At 39.3% G+C, this 22,556-nt stretch overlaps 1 protein-coding gene across 2 annotated transcripts in view; it reads left to right on the top strand.

The window, feature by feature from the left end:
• The window catches only part of B3GLCT (beta 3-glucosyltransferase), a 102,035-nt gene that overhangs the window by 41,076 nt on the left and 38,403 nt on the right, over window positions 1-22,556 (top strand). For both annotated transcript variants that reach the window (XM_081129720.1, XM_081129719.1), the window contains exons 5-9: window positions 5,866-5,942; window positions 6,423-6,534; window positions 13,520-13,656; window positions 19,895-19,958; window positions 21,144-21,263. In XM_081129720.1, coding sequence (XP_080985846.1) covers window positions 5,866-5,942; window positions 6,423-6,534; window positions 13,520-13,656; window positions 19,895-19,958; window positions 21,144-21,263 — 510 coding nt within the window. The remainder of the gene's footprint in view (window positions 1-5,865; window positions 5,943-6,422; window positions 6,535-13,519; window positions 13,657-19,894; window positions 19,959-21,143; window positions 21,264-22,556) is intronic.

Genomic DNA, 22,556 nt, shown 5'->3' with positions numbered 1-22,556 from the left:
TGAAAACAATAAAGGAGAAACATAAAGCTACGTTGTGTGTGGGTTTTTTAGTACGTTCTAATAAAACAAGGATGCACACACCATGTTGAAGACTATAAACTGTGACCTTTAACCTTAGTGCCGAGCAAGGATCCTGCTAGGTTGGAAAATCATTTTGCATGGGGAACAGGGAAGCAAGCCACGGAAGGAATGAGTGCTGGGAGAGAGTAGGGTGGAGTTTGGAATGAAGGCAGGACCTGAGGAAGGGCAGAACCACAGATAAATTATGGTTCTATTTTTAAGGCAGCCTGCAAATACAGAAAAACAAATTCAGAAGTGGGATATGCTTATAAGGTTTTATTTTGGGGGTTTGGTGCAGCTGTAAATTACATTTTATGGTAGATACTGGATTACACTTTTTTGCTTCGGGCCAAATGGAGCCAGACAAGCTGCTTAGAAACCTTCCCACTCTCACCACCCCCAAGTAAATAGCTTTTGAAGGGAACAGACACTTCTAATTTTATTGCCTTTTTTGTGGTATGAATTTTATTGAAAACCTGGCAGACTCTCAACCCCACAAATAAATGATTATTTTTGCTTGTTCACAAAGTTTTGGAATCACTATTTTCTTGGGAAGAGTTAGTGGGCCATGGCTTGTTAGTTTAAAAATCCTCATTTCCATAAAATAAGCCAGGAAAGCCAGAGCAAAGCCTGTCATAGGTTATAGTGTGACAAAGCTTGAGAAACATGGCCTTGCTTTTTTTATTTTTAGAGATTTTTTAATTGGCAAGGAGACGTGGGAGGTACTTTATTAAAAGGTTAGCTTTTAGTTTTGAGAGTTGTGTCACTATCACTAAACTTTTCTTAGTAGGTGAGAGCAATTGGATGCTTATTATTAAAAGTTCATTTTTTTGTAGTAACTGATAGGTGTTAATGTGTTAAACTGGAAATTTGATTACATTGCTGTTGAATGAGAATTTATTCATCTGTTCATGTAATAAAACTTTTATCGGGTATTTACTTTATGCAAGGGCCTGGGCAAGATGCCCCAGTGAGACCACGGCCGCTTCCGGGGTGAGGGGGTGTTCTGTAGCAATAATTAATTCTTCATACCATGCGGAAGGCTGCACCATGAACATTTTTCTCTTTTTGGCTGCCCAGCATTTGAACCCATCTGTACTGGAGAATGCTACCGTGCGATTCTGGTGGGAGCTGCACCATGGCCCACTAAGAATGTCAGAGGCAGATGCTGAGCTCCCTGAGCTCAGGGAGGGTACCTGTGACTGAGTGTAGCCACTTGGACATTTCTGGGCAGGATTCTGAGTCTGGAGCCAGGGACCCATGGAAACCAGTCACTGTAGAACCCACTCCTGTGGTGTGACATCAGTATTTGGTGTCTAGTGTTCCACATGGAAGGTGCCCATGGTGGTAGTGCCTATCAAGTGGCCTGCTCCCAGTGGATCACTGTGGATGTGTAAGCCCCACCCGCCCTGTGTGCTGCTGCGTGAAGCTCTGTCAGCACAGCAAAATGAGACAAGGCAAGAACAGGTCAACCCTGCCTGCAGTGTCAGCAAAGGCTTTGTTAGCACATCTGAACTGAGCCTGGAAGGAATAGGAAGAGCTTGCTAACTCCTGTCTGGGGCAACTGTGAGTACTCCCATGGAGGGAGGTGGTCAGTTTGTGGTTCCCACTGAATGTTAGTGAATAGGTGAATGAAAGGAAGGTGAACGGCTCTGAGCTAACATGATGAGTTCATGTTTGGAAAAGTGGGGTTGGAGGGACTAGTGAGACTTCTAGTATATGGGCCAGGGCCTGAAGTAGAGACGGACCTGGAATGCCAGTAGTCATCCTAGGTGACTCATTGAGTGCATGTCACCATTATTTTATTCAGTGCTCCTATCTATACACTGTGCTGTGCTGTTTTCAAGTTCAGCTCATATAAGTCTGTGAAGTGGTTACAGTTATTTTCCTCATTTTGCCTAGAGGAAACTGAGGCTCAGAGAGATTGAGTGACTTGCCCATGGTCATATCATAAGAAGTGCAGCCAAGCCTATATCTCAGTCTGACTGGCTCCAAAGCCTCTTCTGTCTGCTCTGCTCCCTGCTGACACAGAGATGGGGCTCAGTCCCCTGAAGATGGGTGCAGCTGATGTGTGTGAAGAATTCCACTCAGTTTAGTCAGCAGCCTCCTGTTCACTCCATCCCTTAACCTGGCTTTATTATTTAATACCAGTTATCCCTGATATTGTCTTCTAGATTTATTTGCTTATTGCTTGTCTCCTTCATTAGAATGTGAGACCCAAGGGGGCAGGGATTCAGCCCTATCACAGCTGTTTACTGTATTCCTAGAATCATGCCTGGCACATAGTAGTTACTCAAATATTGTCAAATCAATTATAATAATAACAATGACATGCATAGCATGTACCAAGTGGAAGCATGTAGTAACTCACTTGATCCCCAGGACTATGGTTATCCCCATATTAGAAATGAGATAACAGAGGCACAGACTGGTCAAAGAACTTGCTCAGGGTTGCTCAGCCCAGAGACATGGCACAAGTATTCTCATTCAAGTACTTTGGGTCTAGAAATCAGGTCGTTAGATGCTAAGTTTTACTGCCTCTCATGAGTGAATGAATGATTAGTTAAAACAGATTTATATGAGCTATAAAAATGTACTTAGTAATGCATCTTGAAGTAAATAGTTAATAAAAATAAATTTTATAAATAATGAGGTAATATTTTCCTCTTGTTAAGAAAGGATGGTTGATGATTAAGACAGGTATCTGGAAAAATGTCTTTTTAAGAAAATAGGCTCAGATTCCTGGAAAATATGGTATTATAGCATCATATATAAACTACTGGTCCATAAATAATACTGGGTTTTTAAAGCCTAGTAAATCTGTCTGATACATGTATAAAACAGCAGTGTTGTATATCTCTGTTATTATCCTCATAAGATATACCTATTTCTTATGGAAGAAATTATATCAGTAAACAGATGTTAATTTTCATCATAATTTATTTGTTGGTCTAAAAGCTCAGGTGCCTAAGAGCTATATAATAGTTGGACTTTGGAAATACAGTTGAACTGAAATCAGTCCTTAAACAGGGTCAGCCTTTTAGAACTTTTGCCTTGTACTGAACAATGTCTGGGCTTTTGCCTCTAATTTAGTACTTGGACTGAACAGTGAGACTGAATCAGACCATAAACTCATGTACTGCTAGGCTTATATTTTTAATTAAGTGATGGAGAGGTTACAAATACTGGGAAGCAGCCTGTGGACAGGAGAAAACGCCAGCAGCATGGGGTTAAATGAGTTGAATTCCTTCCAGACAGAGGCAGGAAAACTAAAGTGATTCAAAACCAAATTTGCCTAATAATGAAAGTAATTTGTGATATTTTAAATGTTAATATCTGTTTTCATCCATGTTCAAATGTTGGCTTTTTTATTCATAATATTCATATTTCTAGCTAAAAATTTTTCATGACTTTCCCACTGTTTCAAGAATAATGGGCTTTCTCTACTCTCAGAGCGTTTTTACAGTGCTCAGCTCTGGAGTCGAGCCTGGTTCCCTAATGAAGATGACGAATATGTGTAACAACCAGGTGATGAGTTAGTGTTGCTTTTGGACTTGTTTGTTTTCAGTAATTATTAGCGGCTTTATTGAATATATGCCTTGGTAAGAAATATGTTCAAAGGAAGTACTGACTGAAAGTCCAGTGGGCTTTCTGAGATTAAAGTGCTTATTAGGATATAGGTAGGTGCTCAAGATGGAAGTGGAGATTGACTTTGGTTCAACGAGACAGGTGGAGGTGACATAAAAAGTTTAAATCATTGTCAGTTTTTCATTTTCTTTCCCTTTTCTGTCATTTTCCCACACTTGATCATTTGTATTTTTAGGCCCTTTATGCTGGCCTCTGCTGTGGCATTGTTTCCGTATTGATAGGATTTTGTCTTACCTTTTACTTTTGAAGTAGCAGGGTTTGGTGCATACTCACAGCTCAAATAGAAGGCAGATGGCTGCATGAATGAGTGTTTCTGCTATAGCTTATACTTTCCCCTTGATTTTATTTGAAAACTGTTTCTCAGTCATTCATCCAAATTACATATTGAAAAAACATACTTTGCATCTAAGGTGCCTTAGGCAGGTCACATGATACCTTAAGGAGGTCTAAACCCCATGGTGGTGTTAGACTGAGAGAAAGAATAGAATGATTACAATTCCAAGTGGTAAGATCTGGGATAAGACCATTTGATGGAAAATTTGATTGTGACCTTTTAAACTATTGTATCTAAGAAGTGCTAATACACATGAGTATATGTATATCTAGGTCTTTTGCGTTCACACACAGAATATATTCATATATACATACATGAGTATGTACACACATGTACATATAGGTGTACTATATAAAACAAGAATAAAAGCTCTTGGGGGTTTTTTAGTATTATTAGTAGACAAAAATTTATTTATAAAGTGATCTTGGCTTAGTGAAGTTAAATCAAGACCAGGTTTCTGAGTGTCAGGGTAGAACGTCTTATATTTGAGACAAAGTCATTCATACCCCTGTGGAGACAGTTACTAACACAGCATCTGAGTTTTGGAAGTGTTTCTGTTTGTTGATACAGGGGTACAGAAAGCTTGATTGCCATTTTTGTGTTCACCAAGTGAAGTTCAGGCATATGATTTAGTGAGCAAAGAAGTAATGGAGATAGGAATGGTTACAATTCACCACTAATGCATAGAGTTTATTTTAGTCCAGAATTTAACTTCCCGTTTGTGCTGATGGAAACTTTTCCTGCTGCACTTTTCTTGTGACAGAAATTATTCATAAGCCTGACTTTGCATCTCTGCCAGGAAAGTGCCCTCACAGCCTTTCTGCTGACATTATCTGTCAAGGTGTAATACCTAGTGGCATCACTTACATACAGGGTGGGGCAAAAGTAGGTTTACAGTTGTTCATATGGAAAATAATAGAATAATTAATAAATAATATTACAAGAATAAACTTCTGCATACTCACAACTGTAAACCTGTTTTTGCCCACTCTGTATTTTCTATAATTAGGAAGGATAGTACTCATTTGGGAGAAAAGTTTTGAGGTTCATTCATTTTTCCTGAAAACATTTTTAAAACTAACCTATGTTTTAACTGCATTAAAGGGGTTTTAAAGCATGCATGTAATAACTTCTGTCATCTTGACATGAATATTTTAATTTTTCTGGTTCCTTGCTAGTCTCTCTTGTATGAATTTATTTTACGTTGTTGAAATCATGTGTTTTCCCATTTAACATAAAGATGTTTCCATTGTTATATAGTCTTCACTATTATAATTTCAATTGCTACATAATAGCTCATTTGCTACTTATTTTCTTATAAAACTTTTTTTTAGTATTTACTGTTTCTTTTCTAGATAGCTCATATTAGCATGCTTCCATAATTATTTGAAATTTTTATGCAAATGTTAACTTTATTAGTTTTCTTCACACATGATATTTGTTCTTAAATAATCCCTCATGAAGATGTGTGTATATGTAAAACATTTATAGCAATTTTTTAAAAGACAGTAAAAATTACTGAATAATTTAGACTCAGCAGTAGGAAAGCCCTGAATTATCTTGGGCAGCTGTTAATTTAGCCTTTAGGCTTGCTTTTTCTCTCTCACATGCCATGTTGTTAGTCTGATTTAACCTTTGATTACTGTTTATGCATTTTCATATTTGTACATGGAAGTTAAAATAAATGCTACATAACATAAATAAATGAAGCTTGTTTGATATTTAACTGCAAAGATATATATTAAAACCATTCTCTTCTTAAATAATGAACTTGTATGAACTATAAGACTGATACGGAATATTACTGCACTGTATTTCTTTAGGAGCTCCCCACAGTCCTTCTGCTTCACGAGCTGTCTAAGCAGGAAGGTGCATGGACCATACTTCCACTGTTACCACAGTACGTTTAACTGGAAATGTGTCAATTCCTGACGTTTCTACCTGGACACTCGTAAGCTCCCTAGTTGTCTTGTAAGAGGGTGTTTTTATCTCGTAGCCAGTAAGTGAAGTAAATTTGAACTCTGCTTTTTATGACTACTACATTAGCTCAATTCCTTTCTAACCACTAATGGCTTTTATTTTCAAATATGTTTCTTTTTTAAAAGAAAAAATGTCTATATATTTGATACTTATATTTGAAGATTATCTGTCTTCTGAACTGGCATTATTATGGAGAGAATTAACTTTAAGAACTCTAGCTGTTGTATAAACCATTTGGCTTTCCTGTTTTACGAAACTTTATGTTGACAAATATAAGGAAAAAAATCTAGATTTCTTGCCATTTTATATGTCTTTCATCCATTTCCTGCCTATCAGTTTTAAACCTTATTATAAACTTGCTTTATGGAAGTGTTTACTATAGCCTGTTTCCTTTTGTCAGCTTTTCTGTAACATATAGCAGAAATTCATCATGGATTTTCTTCTGTGAAGAAGAGACAAGAATACAAGTCCCAGGACTCCTCAAAACACTCAGAAGATATGACCCCTCAAAGGTGAATATAGTGTCTATACCACTATTTTTCTTTTGGGGAAAATGCTTAAAAGAAGATTTTGACCAAGAGGTTTTTAAACTTAATAAAACACTTAATTTAAAATGAAAAAGAATGGAATAATAGTAGAATATTTGGAAGCAATGTTAAATAATTCTCTCTAAGCTTTGTAGCTTTCAGAGGGATGGAACATACAATGAGCTGTTCTTAAATGAAAAAAAAAAGAGATCTACTTATATGTGCTAGCAGTTTCAGAAAGTTAAGAAACTATAACCCAGAGTTGAGAAATGTTTCTCTTTATGAACAGTGACCATATAGTATTTTAGATAAAAAATAGTTTTTGAGTACCACTGTGATAGCAGGACAGACAGACAAGGGTCCTCACCACATAGATGGTACAGGATAGCAGGAAGACGACAGACCATTAAAGAAGCAAGTTAAAAGTGAGACCTCTTTTAATAAGGAAAACGTGAGGTGCTATTAGAAGCACATAGCTGGGCATCAGATTTAATCTGGGAAGGTCACGAGTGGAAGTGACATTTCATCTGAGTCATGTAGGATGAGTAGGAGTTAACAGAAGAGAGAGTGTTCTAAGCAGTTATACTTAAGGTCTGGAGGTGAGAAGGGATGCATCTTACGTTAGAAATTCACTGCTTTCATATTTTCAAATTTTATTTTGTGAAGATAAGATGTAGCCATTGGATCTTGTTTACCTCTAAGCCCCAGCATGAGCAGAGGGTTGAACACTTAATGGGTGGTCAATAAACACTTGTGAAAAAGTAAATAATCCTGTAATGTCAGCTTTCCTGCTGGGCTCTGTTCAGGGCCCCTGGAAGTGTAGAGGGCTGACTCAAGAGACATGTCAAGAATAATCAGGCTGCTCCATTCTCCTGGAGAAGCCCAGGTTACACCCTGATCACATTATAGAATTCTTTAAACTTGGAATAAACAGAATGGACCCTTTCTGATACCACTGAACACCTGCCTCACCTATGTTTGGTGCTCACTCAGAGCTGGGCCAGCATTTAAAGATGACACCAGGAAGGAAAGGTGGCTTCTGGCTGCCTGTTTGGACTGTTGGTAATAGATGCCAAAAGTTGAGTGACAGTGAACATTAGATTTCTCAAGCACTGGAACATTTGTTACTATTATAAAACCACCAGTTTCGATGTTTAAATGCGTGAAGGATCCATTGTAATTTCTATTCATGCTTTTGCTTTCTGGGAAGATACAAATATAATTGAATGAGAAAGTTGTTAGGTTAAAAAAATAATTCCTTCAAAGGAGAGAAGAATTATGACCATATTTCAGATGATGCTAACCAGCATCTGTGTACCTTTTGCCATGTTTTATGTAAAACATTTGTTAGGTTTTTATGTTTCCTTTTGACTTGGGAAAAACTCCCAAATCTTTTTCAGGATGTAGGAGTTTTAATCTCCTCCAAGTGTTCATTTCACCTGAAGATTATTTTTCCATTATCCATAGCTCTAATTCTTTTTAGGAGATGATGACTCACTGTGCTTTTTAATGAAAATTGGAATAAATTCAAAAGTTCAAAGCAAGTTCATGAAAAGCAAGAACAGAGGCAAAGTGAGATGGTTCCCCCTCTTTTCTGAACTCTGCCATGGTTGGGGGGGGGGTCTAGTATGCTTTATTTCTTTTGAAACTAACATTTAGGAATAAAAATTACATAATTTTAAAGTTAGCTCAAACCAGTGGGGTTTTTTTCCCCCTACTATTTGAAATTTTAGGAATAAAAGTATAAAGCAAGTCTGGCTTGGATATTGACACAAATAAACTACACAAAAATAATATGATGTAATGTGGTGGAGTATAAGTGTTTGATTCTGACATTTTCCCCTTTAGTATCTTACTGTCATTCTTACTAACATAAATTTATGCTGTTGTACAATATTTTAAGTGAAAAAATTGAATCTTTATTAAAATAATTAATCTTTGTTAAATTGCCTTTCCAGGTTATTTCTATAAATTTCCATATCTTGTTGAAGCCTTTCTTTTTCCCACTGTATGCCTTTAATATAAGGATGGGTTTGCCATGTGTCTTGACTTTTTAATTATTTTGCATTATTCCACTACAGTTTTTTGACAGTATTTATAATTTTTAATGGCTATTTACAGTTTCATCTTATAAGTGTGACACAGTTTACACAAGCAATTCCTATTATTGAATGTTTAAGTTGGCATTTATATATTTAGTTTTACTTTTTTATTTCTAATGGAGCTGATACATGGGTGCTGGTAAAGAGTAATTCTAAGGTATTAGTAGAACATTATCTGAGTTATTCTTTTCCAGCTTATCTGCAGTATAATTGTCTTTATTATGAAGCCATTAAGGTAACCATTAAGAAAGATGGGGGAGCCCGGCTGGGCGTGGCGCAGCAATTGAGCACCGACCTAGGATCCAGGAGATCGAGGTTCGATTCCCGGTCAGGGCACATGCCCGGGTTGCGGGCTCAATCCCTAGTCGGGTGCGTGGGAGGCAGCCGATCAATGACTCTGTCATCACTGATGTTTCTATCTCTCTCTCTCTCCTCCCTTTCTCTCTCTGAAATCAATAAAGAGATATTAAAAAAAGAAAAGAAAGATAGGGAAGCCCTGGCCTATATGACTCAGTTGGTTAAGCATTGTCCTGTGCACCAAAAGGTCGCTGGTTTGATTCCTGGTCAGGGCACGTGCCTAGGTTTTGGGCTTCATCTCTAGTAGGGGGTGTGCAGGAGGCAGCTGGTTATGTTTTTCTCTTATCTATGCTTCTCTCTCCCTCTCTCCTTCCTGTCTCTCTGAAATCAATAAAAACATATCTAAAAAAAAAAGAAAGATGGGGGAGCGCCTCTTTCCACAGATTCTGTATTAACCTCTCTAAGTAGTTTACGGTATAGTGCCTGACAAAAATATTGAAAAACGGTCTTGTATACTAGATAATAGCTGAACACTGACATTAGGAGCTAAAACATAAAAACACATTCTGCATAAAGTTCTTTTGGGAACAGGAGATTATAACAGTGAAAGATTAGTGAGGAAGGGGCTAAAATATACCAAAGTGTTTATTTTCTTTAAATAAGCTATATTGACATGGTATGTTCAATGTGATGGTTTTCATATTGGTAATTGTTTAGTAGTTTCATAAAGTGCTATGTTATTGATTTCTTTTAAATGTTGAATTTTCAAGCTGAGATCATTTGCCTTATAATTATTCCTCTTTCCCAGTGATGACTTAATATGTTTATAGACAAAATATCAAGAAGAAAGCCATCAGGTGGAACTGTGAACCTAAACATGTAGATTATGTTGCTGGCTTTCACACAGTTCATTTGACTTGCTGCTGAATTGACCAAAACTAAGACTCTGGGAGGTATTTGGGACACAACCACAGCAGAAGGAGGCTCGTAAGAAATAATACTGTATCCTTCCTGCTTTTATTTTCTGATAAGGGGTAGTGATGATGGTTGGAAAGAGAAAATATGTAAAACTATTAGAACTTAGGGTACCTGATTTAAATAACATGCTTTAGTTTCTTTTCATAGTGGGTGGTTGTTTTTTGAAGCTGTCCTGAGCTTGCTCCACTCATTAACCAAAAACTAGTGAACACCTTGAACATGTTAGGTATTCTGAGGATACAGCAGTGAGTAGAATGAACAAGAGCCCTACCAACAGGCAGGGTTTATTCTTGTTGGAGGGGAGATAAGCAATTAGCAAAAATGCAAATAATGTGTCAGATGTTCATTGGTGCTATGGAGAAAATAAAGCAGAATAAGAAGGTTAAAGGGTAGATTGGGGGGTGGACTTACTATTCTATATAGAGTGTTCAGGGAATACCTCACTGATCAGGTCACATTTGAGCAGAGCATGAAGAAACCAAGGGAATGAGCCATGTGCTTCCTACTTGTATGTCAAACTGCCTACTTAATACCTCCACTTATTTGTCTAATAGGAACCTCAAATTCAACATGTTCAAAACTGAACTCTTAATGACCCTTTAAACCCCTTCCCTCTTCAGTCTTCCCCATCTCAGAAATGGCAACACCATCTATCCAGGTGCCCATATGAAAAACCTAGGACTCATGACTAATTCCTCTTTTCCCTCAATCCTGTATTAGCATGTCCAGTTGACTCTACCTCCAGAATGCACCTCTCATGCATTTTCTCTCCATATTTAATACTACTACCCAGGTTCAAGTTTTCATCATCTCAAGAGTTTCTAGCTCACCTCCTGGTTTCTACTCTTGCCATCCTAATACTCTAGCCTCTCTATAATTCAGATGATAATCATTTATCTGCTTGAAAACTTTCAGTGATTTCCCATTCTACCTGAGATAGTTTCACTAGATACAGCATTTTTGGTTGGCCAAAGTTGTCTTCTATCACTGTAAAGATGTTGTTCTACTGTCTTTCATATTCTGTTTTTTCTCTTGGAAAGTCTGCTGTATGTCTTGTTCTTGCTTCTTTGAAAGAAATGTGTATATCCTCCCCAACGACTTTTAAGATTTTCTCTTTATGTTTTTTCAACCACCATATACCTATGTGTAGTTTTCTTTGTATTTGTCTTTTAAAAATTTTAATTATTTTTATTGATTGATTGGTTGATTTTAGAGAGAGGAGAGAGAGAGAGAGAGAAACATTGATTTGTTGTTCCACTCACTCATGCATTCATTGGTTGATTCCTGTATGTGCCCTGACTGGGGATCCAACCCACAACCTTGGCGTATCAAGATGATGCTCTAACGAACTGAGCTACCTGGCCAGGGCCTCTTTGTATTTGTCTTGATTGAAGTTTATAAAGCTTCTGGAATCTCTTGCTTGATGACTTTTGTCAGTTTTAGAAGATCCTAAGCCTGTGTTTCTACAAAAATTGTTTCCGTTTCTTTTTCTGCTTCTATTCTTGGTTTTCAGTTTCATTTATTTTACACCTCTTCATGGTGTCCCATATTGCTCTTATGCTCTTTTCTGTATTTTCCTCCTTTTGATTTCTTTGTTGCATGTATCAATCTGGATATTTTTTACTGACTTGCCTTACACGTCACTAATCTCTCTTCTCTTGTGTCTAATATCCTCTTGAATTCCTAACTTCAGTTACTGTATTATTCATTTTGGGAATTTTCATTTGACTCTTGTTTGTATATTCTAGTTCTTTGGTAAAATTCTTCATCTTACATGGCCAGCATGGCTCAGTGGTTGAGCATCAACTTATGATACAGGAGATGGTGGTTTGATTCCTGGTCAGGGCACATGCCCGGGTTGTGGGCTCAATCTCCAGTAGGGGGCGTGCAGGGAAGCAGCCAGCCGATCAATGACTCTGATCATTGATGTTTCTCTCTTTCTTTCTCCCTCTCCCTTCCTCTCTCTGAAATCAGTAAAGACATATTTTTAAAAAATTATTCATCTATTTCATTAATATATGAATCAGTTATATTTTTGATAATTGCAAAATCTGATTTATCTGTGTGTCTCTGCTTTTTACTTTTCTCTTTGTTTTTGGTGAGGTCTTGTTTCTTGTCATGCCTGGTAATTTTTCACTAAGTGCCAGATATTTTATGTGAAAAATTGAAGAGTTTGTGGATGATATCCCTTCCTACAAGAGGAATTAATGTTCTTCTGTGTTGTGGACCATGTTGTAGACCATCTTTGTCCTTACTTCTAGACCCTTCCTCTCCTGGAAAACCCTGTACTTCAGCCTGGGGCTCCCTCACACGGCTGCTGAAGTCTGTGCTCAGCTCTTCTTCCTCTCCACTGCTGCTTTCCACTTGCTTCTTGGTTTTTCCTTTGGCTTTAGTACTGAAGGAAGATTACATGTGGAATTTTGGGCTCACTTCACTGGGATCCTCTTAAATCTCTACCTTTTGGGTAGTCTCCAGCTCCAGCCTCCGTCTTAGTCCACTGAGGTTGCAGAGTCCTCAGCTGCTGCTTTCTGTGGTGTGCTCCTCTCTGCTCTGGGAATCAGCAAATTCCTAAGCATAAAACGAGGTGAATATGGGGTTTCCATGGATGGGCACCCCTTTTCTCTGGGATATTAGCCCTCACATCCTATCTGTCTTTGTTGTTTTCTAATGATCTCAATTATTTTCTTTCAGTATTTTCTCCAGCTTTTACACTTGTCCTCAGTGGGGGGTAGGCCTGAGCCAGGCTATTCTGTTGTGGCCAGGAGTGGGAGTCTTCCATTGCATTTAGAATAAAGTCTGTGTTGCGTTCCATTGGCATGTAAAACCCACTCTTTTATACCTTGTTTCCTCACTCCCAGTATATTCTAGCCACACTGGAGTTCCTTGTTTCATCAAATGCATCAAACTCTTTCCCATCTCAGGGACTCTGTATTAACCGCCTTGACTGTTATTCCCCAGGTTTGTGCATAGCTGGCTCCTTGATAGTACTGCTCATCAGGTCAGTTGTCACTTCTTTCCAGGGTAGTCCCCAGTCACTCTGATATTTCCATCACAGCACATTGCAGTCACTACCTGAACTCACTGTTTACTTGCCTATTTTCTCTCTCCCCACTACTGTGTTAGCTATATTCCTGTCTGGTGTGGAATCAAAGTTAAATGCTAATTGATAATAATTAATAATAAATGTTAATGGAGTGAATAAATGAATTAAATAGGCACTGATCCTGGAAGGAATTTTTCAAATTCTTTGCAAACCTGAGTGGGGCATAAGGTGAACTGTTTTCTTCGCTTTAATAGTGTTTCGATATGGAATATTCCGTAAAATACCACTTTTATATTTATGGTATAATGACTAAATTTTGTTTATCCTGATGGTATGATATTAAATTACTCTCTTTATAGACAAAGATTATACTCTGTTAATTATCATGAGTATTAATTATATTTTTGTTAAGAAAATTTAAAAATATGTAATCTGTGCTAATTCTCTATTACCTAGAATATTTAATTAACTAAAACTAATGATATGACTTTGGTTTTGGTGTGACATGAAATGTTCTTTTAAAATGACATTTTATATCTTTATTTAACAGGAATGGTTTTTAGGAAAAGCATTATGTGATGAAGAATCTACAATAATTCACCATTACGCCTTTTCTGAAAATCCTACAGTTTTTAAATATCCAGATTTTGCTGCTGGCTGGGCCCTTAGTATTCCACTTTTAAACAAGTAAGGATTTATTAGATTTTTAAAAAATTTCACTGAGTGTTATAATTGATGGATCTCAAATGGATTTTTAGCCATAGGCAGTGTGTGGTAGAGTGGAAAGACCTGGAGGGGTTTTTTCTTCTACTCCATCACTTACTAGTCCCCTCAGACTCATCACTCAACCTCTCTGTGCTTCCTTATTACTCACCTGCAAAATAAGGTGAATAATAAATCATGATGATGAACACACAATACAGTATACAGGCGATACATTATAGAACTATATACCTGAAACCAATATAATTTTATTATCAGTGTTACCCCAATATATTCAATAAAAATTCAAACAAACAAACAAAATAAATTGTGAGACTTAGGGAGGACACATACATGGCCCTGAGAACTCAACCCTCAGAAGTGTTATTACTGTTGTTAATGGATCTAGTTAGCAATAGGTCTGACTTTGATAGTCAGAAAAGGAATCAGTAACACACCTGGGATTGGCAGTTGAATAATAGTCATGTGCGTGGGTATACATACTTAAACACGGGCCACACGGAGGGACAGGAGGCAGTGTAGATAGTCATACCTAGCTCTTTGTGTATATAACCGCAGTAATGCTTTTTAATTTATTTTTGTTATTTATTTGTAGAATGCTTTTTTTAGATGTGGAAAATGAAGATAATTAAGTTGTAATTCAGGAGAAATGTGGTAGTTAACAGGCCCTTTTTAATCTGAATACTTCAGATTAATTTTTATGTGTTTTTGTTTTTTAAGGAATGGAAAGTTGATAAAGCAATTGTGGCCTTTATGTCTTCAAGGGCAAAAGGGTTTCTGTTATTTCTCACATGAAGTATGCTGTTTCTAGGGTTCAGAGTCTTGAGAAGCTTCCTAGCCTGTTGTAGGTATACAGGTAGTAGATACCTTGACATTAGTGGCTGCTTGACAACTCCCTTGATACTTGAAAATTCCTTACAGTGTAACCCCCTCTTTGACAAAATATTGTCAAGCTTAACAATATTTTCTGTTGAGAATCCAAAAATGGCATCAACAATACCCTGTATTGTTTAAGCCTTCCTTACTGCTAGGGAACAGCCACGGGAGGCAGCTGCCATCAGGTAGATGACCCGTGGAAAATTCTTTTTGGGAATTGAGTTACATGGGGAAGGAGACAATGCATTTGGCTTGAGAGGTCATGATAGAGGAGGGGTCATCTGGGGCCTGGCATCTGAGAGAGTGGCTTCCTGGTGTAGCAACTTCCTGATGGAAACAGAGGCCACAATCCCTTCACCACCCATTTCTGTGGGATTGTTCTGACAATCTCTGCCTAGAGTCTTGTCTTCTGACTTTCCAGTAATACTGTGAGTCATCTATATTCCTTTATAAATGCATTTTGTGCTTAAACTGGCCACAGTGGATTCTTTTATCTTCACCTAAAAGCCTTGACCCTTGCGCCTGTCCTGAGACAGTCAAGTAAAGACACCCTGCTCCCAGTCTGCACCAGGCATGTCTAGGAGGATCCACAGTTTCCCTACTCCATTCTTAGAAGGGCTGGGGCAGAGTGCAGGGGAACTGAGAAGAGAGTTGTCTTTCTCTTAAGAGAGGGACAAGTATAGCTATAACCTGTCCTTGATGTTCTCTGAGTGCAGACAGTGCCTCTTTCCCCCAGGGCCAAAGAGGAAACCAACAGACCCACAAAGAACCTGTACAGTAAGCCCAGGATTATAACCATTTCTCTGAAGCCACCATGCTGTCCCTCTGATCCTGGAGGCCTCTCATCCTGAACCCAAATCCTACTAGTCTAGAGAGTTTCAGCTTTCTTCTTCCATCCCAATTTCCCCAGCCAGCAAGGACCTTTTTGGAAACCTATTTCCATGCTGAATGCGACTCACTGTTTATTGAGTTAAGTGTAAGAAATATCTACTGTCCCTTTTTAAATCAGATGGATGGTAGTGATGTGTCTTGAACATTTCTTTGGCTCCCACTGTCCTTATACAAGATCGTTTTGTCCAGTCTGATTGCTTGCCATGCTAGCATTAAGGCATCACGTGGTCTACAAAACCTTTGGGTCTATGATTCTGCCCTCTGGCCTCACTGCTCACATGTGTAGAAGCCACCAAGCACTGGCAGGTTCCATGGCTTATCTCTTAACTACCTCATGCCACCATGTGACCAGCTGCTAGGGGCTTTGTGACCTGGGGCTGCAGGTTCTGCACTAGCTAAGATATTCGACTCGTTATGGGGACACTTTATGTTATGATTGCCTGGCATTCTGTAGAGATAGTCCCACAGGCATGTCATTCTCTTTGTGTTTATGAAGTCATCAAAAACACTCATTGACAAGTGCCAGCTTACTCCCTTTTGGACAAGCTTAATATGTTTTATACTGAGATTTGTGAGAAAACTGAAGTCCTCTTGTCACTGCAGTAGGATGTGTAGGGAGCTACAGCTAAGGTAATTGGGGCCAAAAAACAAATCTTTTTCACAAGTTCAGAAGATTTCTAGTACTTGCCCCATAACTATAGCATGATAGAGGAAGGGGGCACCAGTTAGCTTCCACATTGAGTGTCATGCCTTCACAGCACTGAACAATTACCAACAAACCATAGAATGTTTGTAGTTAATTAATACCCATGGTCTTTTCCCTGCCTTTTCTCCCTTTTTGCTTCCAGCAAAAACAAAACAAAATAAAAATGCAGACTCTACCATAGGACCAAATTCAAAATTCTACTTATTTTAGACCATATTTCCTTTTTCTCATGATACAGACAAGTAATCAAACAAACAAAATGATATAACCCATTTAGCATAGCAGCTATCTGTGGCCTAGATACAGCTAATAGGACATTCTTATTTATTTGTCAAGAAATTGGTGTTATACTTAGAACTAAAGGAAGCATAAGTACCAATTAGCTCCATCAACTGCAAAACAGGATCTTCCCAGTTGGCTTCTCCCCGTTTCAAAGTGAGTGTGCTTCCTGGGTTTCCTCCTGTTATTGGGAGCTCTATCAGTTCCCAGGCTGGATGAAGGACATTAATTACTGTACTAAGAAGGCGAGGTCTTGGTTGGTTATTGCAGGAGATCAACGGTGTTACTGAGGACCCTGGTTCTCTCTGTCTCTTCTGCTGAGTACACAGCATCAGTCAATTCTAAATTTGGTCCCCTTTGTGGTTTCAAGGCAATATGGGCTAATGTGTTTTATTTATGTCCAGGAATACAGAACCTTTCTAACCATGGAAGTAAGTGCTTATCCTCAGTCTTTTGTTGGACCTTGTCCAAGTGAAGTTGGTTGGATCAACTTCAGGCGTGTACTAACTCCTGGACTATTAACACCTGCCAGGGAATGTCAGTGCTTGGGTTGGGTTAAAACTAATTCTGACCCTGGAGTCCACTTATTGGGCTCAAGAATTAATCAAAACTGGAATCTCTTGGGAAGAAGGAAGGGGAAACTGTATTGTGTAGGCGATGGACAGCGCCCTCTACAGGAATGCTGATTCCTTCTGTCTCCTTTCCTTGACTTTCTAGCCCACTTAGTAGGTAGGACAACAATTAACAGTTACAGTTACAAAAGTCTTTCTCCAGCTGAAGTCACCAGAAAAACTGGTTAAAGGTAGTCAAGACATACTTTCTTAGACTATTTCCCACCAAAAGTGTTATTTGCCCTAGCGGTCTCACATCAGTGAGGTTTGAATTAACACTGTTCAACATTTCCTGGCAATCCACCTGTGGGATCTTCTAACAACAGTATCCATGAAAACATGCTTGTATCTTTGGAGAAACTCATTAATTTCCAAAAAGATGATTTCTTCAGTTAGGTGATATTACAGAAAACTGTCATTACAGTGTTATTACAGACCACAGTCACTGCCCTCTTTTGTTTTCCCACCAGCAAACCTTACCTGGATTTCCTTCAACAGCTTGCTCTGTTGACTGGCTCGCAAATGGGACTAGAAAAGTCTCATAGGAAGATTTCCTGGAATAGAGTTGAAGAGGCCCTACGTCTATTGTAGTTTCCAGTCTAGCTGGTGTGTCCTTAGAATTGTTACTGGGGCATGACTTAACACCTTCTAGGAATAAGAAAGCTAATATCAAATGTCATGTTTGACAGGAACTGAATATTTAATGAGGAAATATTTTATCTAAGCAATTGAAATTTCTGGCCTTGTTTTTTTGGTGGTGTTGGTTACTAAAATTAGCATTTAAAAATCACTTGTGCTGTCTCACTTGGTGTATAGAAAAATGAAAACTAGTTCCCACCACTAGGAACTAGCCTTTAAAGTTGGGGGAACATCCTGCACACTTTCAGAACTAAACGCGTTTGCAAGGTGACTGATTGACTTAGGCTCGGAGTGTCACATGGTCGCATGAGGTGACCCTTTAACACAAAGTTGGTGATGTTGAGGTAGCCATCACTCCATGGGCTGCTATACACAGCCACTTTAAAATGTCAATGCACATATTTGTCCTCCAGTCAGTCATTGTTTATCTTAAAGATATTCTATCCTTGTCTTCACTTTTTCCCCCTGAAGTTCCCCCCCAAAGAAAAAATTTCAAGAATTGAATGAGAAAGAAACTTAAAGACAAAGAGCAGATGGAACATTTAGGCTAACAATTCAGAAGTGATTACTGTCTATTAAGAAGGGGCATGTAAAGTGTGACCATCTCACAATGGGTGTCCCATGCCATTGGATTCTGGTCACAACTTTGTGTCCCTTGCCTGTGGCATGGTGTTACTTTTTCTGTCTTTTGAGTCTAAATGTGGTCTGATCAGATTTTGGAGGCAATTGGCATGAGTCCAGTTTCCAAAGTTACCCCGATATAGTTTATTTATAAAAACTGGCTCCAAATGAGTAGAATTCAAACTGGACAAGATTCCATGCCAGGGCAGACCTTTTTTCTCTTAATGTGTATGGGAATGTGTCTGAGAACATAGTCCCTTCCTGTACCCTCTCCCAATCCAACTCACAGATCTGTGGTCAGAGACTGAGCAGGAACTGACAGATTGCATGGGGCTTCTTTTGGAGTCAACTGCCACCAGGCTATGTTAGCATCAACCATGAGACAAATGCTCTATAACTAAACCTAAATTATAACTCTTCTTTATCTTTCCTCTAATAAAAAGTACAGTTTTGAATAAATCTTTGTGGCTTAACCAGGCTAAAAGCCCAGTAAACATTTTTGAAACTTACTACTACTTTCTCTTTTAAAATCACTATTATTTCTTTATAGTTAAAATATGTATTAGGAGGTTTGTAATTGGAACTAATGGTCTTGTCTCTAGCCCTGTAATGAGTATAGAACCATATGGAATCCCAGTGGTCTTGGTAAGCATGTAATTCTACCCCCCTCAGCTTGGAACCAAAGAATATACTGCCCTTGTCTATTCAGGCTGCTCACTGGGTGCTCACTCTGGCCGGGCACAGTGGGCGGCGCTGGCATCACACGGAAGGTGGAGCACAGAGAAGGATGTGTGCACAACAGACTCTAATGCACGCGACAGAGCTAACGGGGCTGTGCTTCCTCCTCTGGAAGCAGAGGAAGTTTTCATTTATTCTGGTGGGGAAGCCTGGAAAGGTTTCACAGAGAAGGTGGTCTTGAGTTTGGTCTTGAAGAAAATTTGCCAAGTAAAGGCTGAGTGAGGGTTTTCAAGGCAGCCGTGCAGCAGGAGAGCAGAGCAGGCAGGAGTGTGCGCTGCGTGGGGCAGGTGGGTGCTGAGGGGTGGGGAGGTGGAGGGGCATGGAGGGGCTCCCCTGCCTCGGCCCAGGGGCTTGGGGCTTGATTCTGCATTGCAAGGAGCCATTGGATATTTTTTAAGCAAGAAAACATTTTTCTCCCACACCGCATGTACTCTTCCACTGAAATCTTCACAAATTGTAATTCATTTGGGTTATTAAAAATTGGAGGGTCAAAAGCAGGCTTTTTGTTTTTCTATTTTTTTCTTTCTCTGTCATTATTTAGTGTAAGGATTATCAGGGGGTCAATAAACGTCAGGGCTTTTTAAAAAAGGCATTTGTTGTATTGCAGTGTATTGTATTATATTTTACGCTATTTGCCAGATGTTATAATAATGAATACTGCATTTGCAGCAAAACTTGCATTTTCACAGTCCTTTGTCTCATGGACATTAAACTCCTATTTTTATCTTAAAATTTGTACTTTTGCCTGTTTTCAAACATGAGAAAGTCTCAGGAATGTTTTATTCTTGTTTGATCCTTCTTCTGGTTTAAGAAAAACCCTCAAATTGTCTCTATTTTCTAGGCTTACCAAGAGGTTAAAGAGTGAGTCCCTGAGGTCCGACTTTACAATAGATTTGAAACATGAGGTACGTCATGGTTTGTTTGGTTAAAAGTAATCAGGAATTCACGTCTTCTGTTACAAAAGATGTTCTGTATTCCCTAACAGTGCATCCTCCCCCATCGCCCCTGCATCTTCTCTCCACCAAGGGCATGCCACTCCTATCAATCCGATGGAGTTGTGTCTGCTGGCACTTGCCCGTCAGCTCCTTTCTTTGTGCTTTTGTGGTTTCTCTCTGAGTGCTCCTGCTCCTTTGGAACTTTGTCTCATAATCCTCTGAGTCCTGTGTTGAGACTCTGGCTCCTCAGTAAGGATTTGCACTTGTTCTTGCTGCCAGAGGGTTGTACTGATATGGAGCCACTTTAAGTCCCTCTGCGGTGTTTGGACCACATAAATGGCACAGTTAGGGAGGCCTAGCTTTTGGGTACAAAATCCCAGAGGAGATTTGGAGATGGTTTTCCCCTCCACCTAGCTCCAGAGTCCCAGCTCTATGTAAGGTTTGCTGTTAGACACCACACCTCAATGGGTCATAGGCTTGGAACACAGAAGAGGAGAGCAGGCAAGAGTGTGCCCTACATGGGGCAGGTGGGTACTAAGGGGCTGGGGAGGTAGAGGGGCATCCTGTGTATGCTCAAGTGTATGCTTGGAACTCAAATCAGAAACTCCACATCCCCGGGGCTCAACGGATACCTACCAGCAAAAGCTGCCCTTGGTGCCTTCTTCCCAGGTTCTTACTCTTGCATTTTTGTCCTTATAAGCTCCACACTATTTTGCCAATTTAGCAATCCACTTACATTGATTTTAAAGATATTTTGTCTGCACTTTTAGATGTTTCCAGCAAGTCAGGTGGTTAGGATATGTCATTACTATACTGCAGGAAACCAGTCATGGTAATATTTTCTTTCATCTTTCTCTGTGATGTTTGAGAATCCTCAAAATACCTTCCCTACAATTGCTTATAACAACTTTGGAATTTTTTACAGTTCAGAATATTGATTCTTAGTTAATTGCTAATAAAACATAGGTCAATCCATATGGAATTACTATTTTTGTAAGTTAAAAAAGCTGTTGAATTTTGACAAATTGACATGCTTCCATCTCATGCTGTCTATAGAAGGTGTGGTTGCTCCTCCTTGAGCTGTTTCAAACCTTCTCATACTTGCAACATTGGTTGAGTTCTTTCACTCACTGCTGGTCTCCCGTCATCTGACAGATTGCCCTCTACATCTGGGACAAAGGTGACGGCCCTCCCCTCACTCCAGTGCCTGAGCTGTGTACAGACGGTGTGGACACCCACTGTGCCACCACATTCCACTCTTTCCTACCTCTGTGTGTAAGTAATAGAAGACAAACTCCCTTGCACATCAAAGGAAAATGTACCTGCTGTGTATATGTTGTCCCAGCACTTTACATACTGGAAAAAAATCTACATTTGCTGTGTGCCACGTAAGAACAGTACATCATTTTCTATTAGTAACAGCCCTTTAAGGTAAGCACTGTCATCACCGCATTTTACAGAGGAAAGAGAGAGGCACTGAGGAGTCCTTGCTCGAGGTTGCACAGTGAGTGGGACAGGAAGTGAGGATGTGACCAGCACAGTCTCCCCCAGAGCCTTTGTGTGGCATTTCCTGCCAAACTCTTTGGAGTCACTTCTTTGGTTGATGGTATAGCATGCATTTATCGGAATACCTAGTCCATTTCCTAGAAAGGCAATTTCAAATATTTTCCATGATACCCAAGATTCTCCCCAGCCCATCTGGTTACTCTCTCAGCTGGCAACCCTACTTCTATCTTACCTGACACTTTGCAGAATTTCTAGACTGAACTTCCTCGTTATGGCAGACCCTCAGCTTAGTTCCAAGGATGAGCCTGAAGACCCCTGAAACTCACTCGGTTGTTACCAGTTCTTCTTATAAGGAAACATTTACTCACCACCCTCATATGTTATGTTATTCTCAAGTCAGTCACACAGAAGGCATTGTGTTGCATTTTGAAAGATGAATATATGCCCCCCCTCACTGCAACAGTGGGGAGAATCTGCAGTGTTTGCTCGATTGTCGACATTATGCTTGCTTTTTCCTTAATGCTTATTCTTGGGAATCTAGGCGGGGAGGGTGACCTCCTAGTACCTTGAGTGACATGACAAAGCTGTGGTTAGATGTCACTATGTACCAGTCCCAAGTGATGTAGGAGGCATGAATTAATTTTATTGAAGGCCTAAACAGATGCTGAAGTGGCCAGAACACCCATGATGTCCCACCTTTGGGAGCAGGCTGTCCAGAGATGTCTCTATGTGCCCCCTTTCATCTGAGTGATCAGCTGAGTGATCTCTTATTTTACACTGACATCCCCTTAGTTCTCTCCTTTTGTCAAAATCTTTACCAACCAGAAAAAGCAAAGGGAAAGTAGCTGACATTTATTGGGCACCTATGATGTGCTTAATAAAAGCAGCTTTTATTGTAATAAAAGCAGCTTTACTGGTGGTTATTTTTCCTGCTTTTTAAATGGAAGACTGAAATTCAGAGAGAGAGCTGGAGGGACTTGTCCAGATGACACGTTGTATGAGTGGCAGAGCTGGGATCCCCAGCCCAGTCTGCCTGACATCAAAGACTTTGTTATTAGTTGA

This window comes from Miniopterus schreibersii, assembly GCF_964146895.1.
Source record: "Miniopterus schreibersii genome assembly, chromosome: 2".
In the NCBI taxonomy this organism is placed as follows: Eukaryota; Metazoa; Chordata; class Mammalia; order Chiroptera; family Miniopteridae; genus Miniopterus; species Miniopterus schreibersii.
This window is presented reverse-complemented; position numbering and strand designations above follow the sequence as displayed.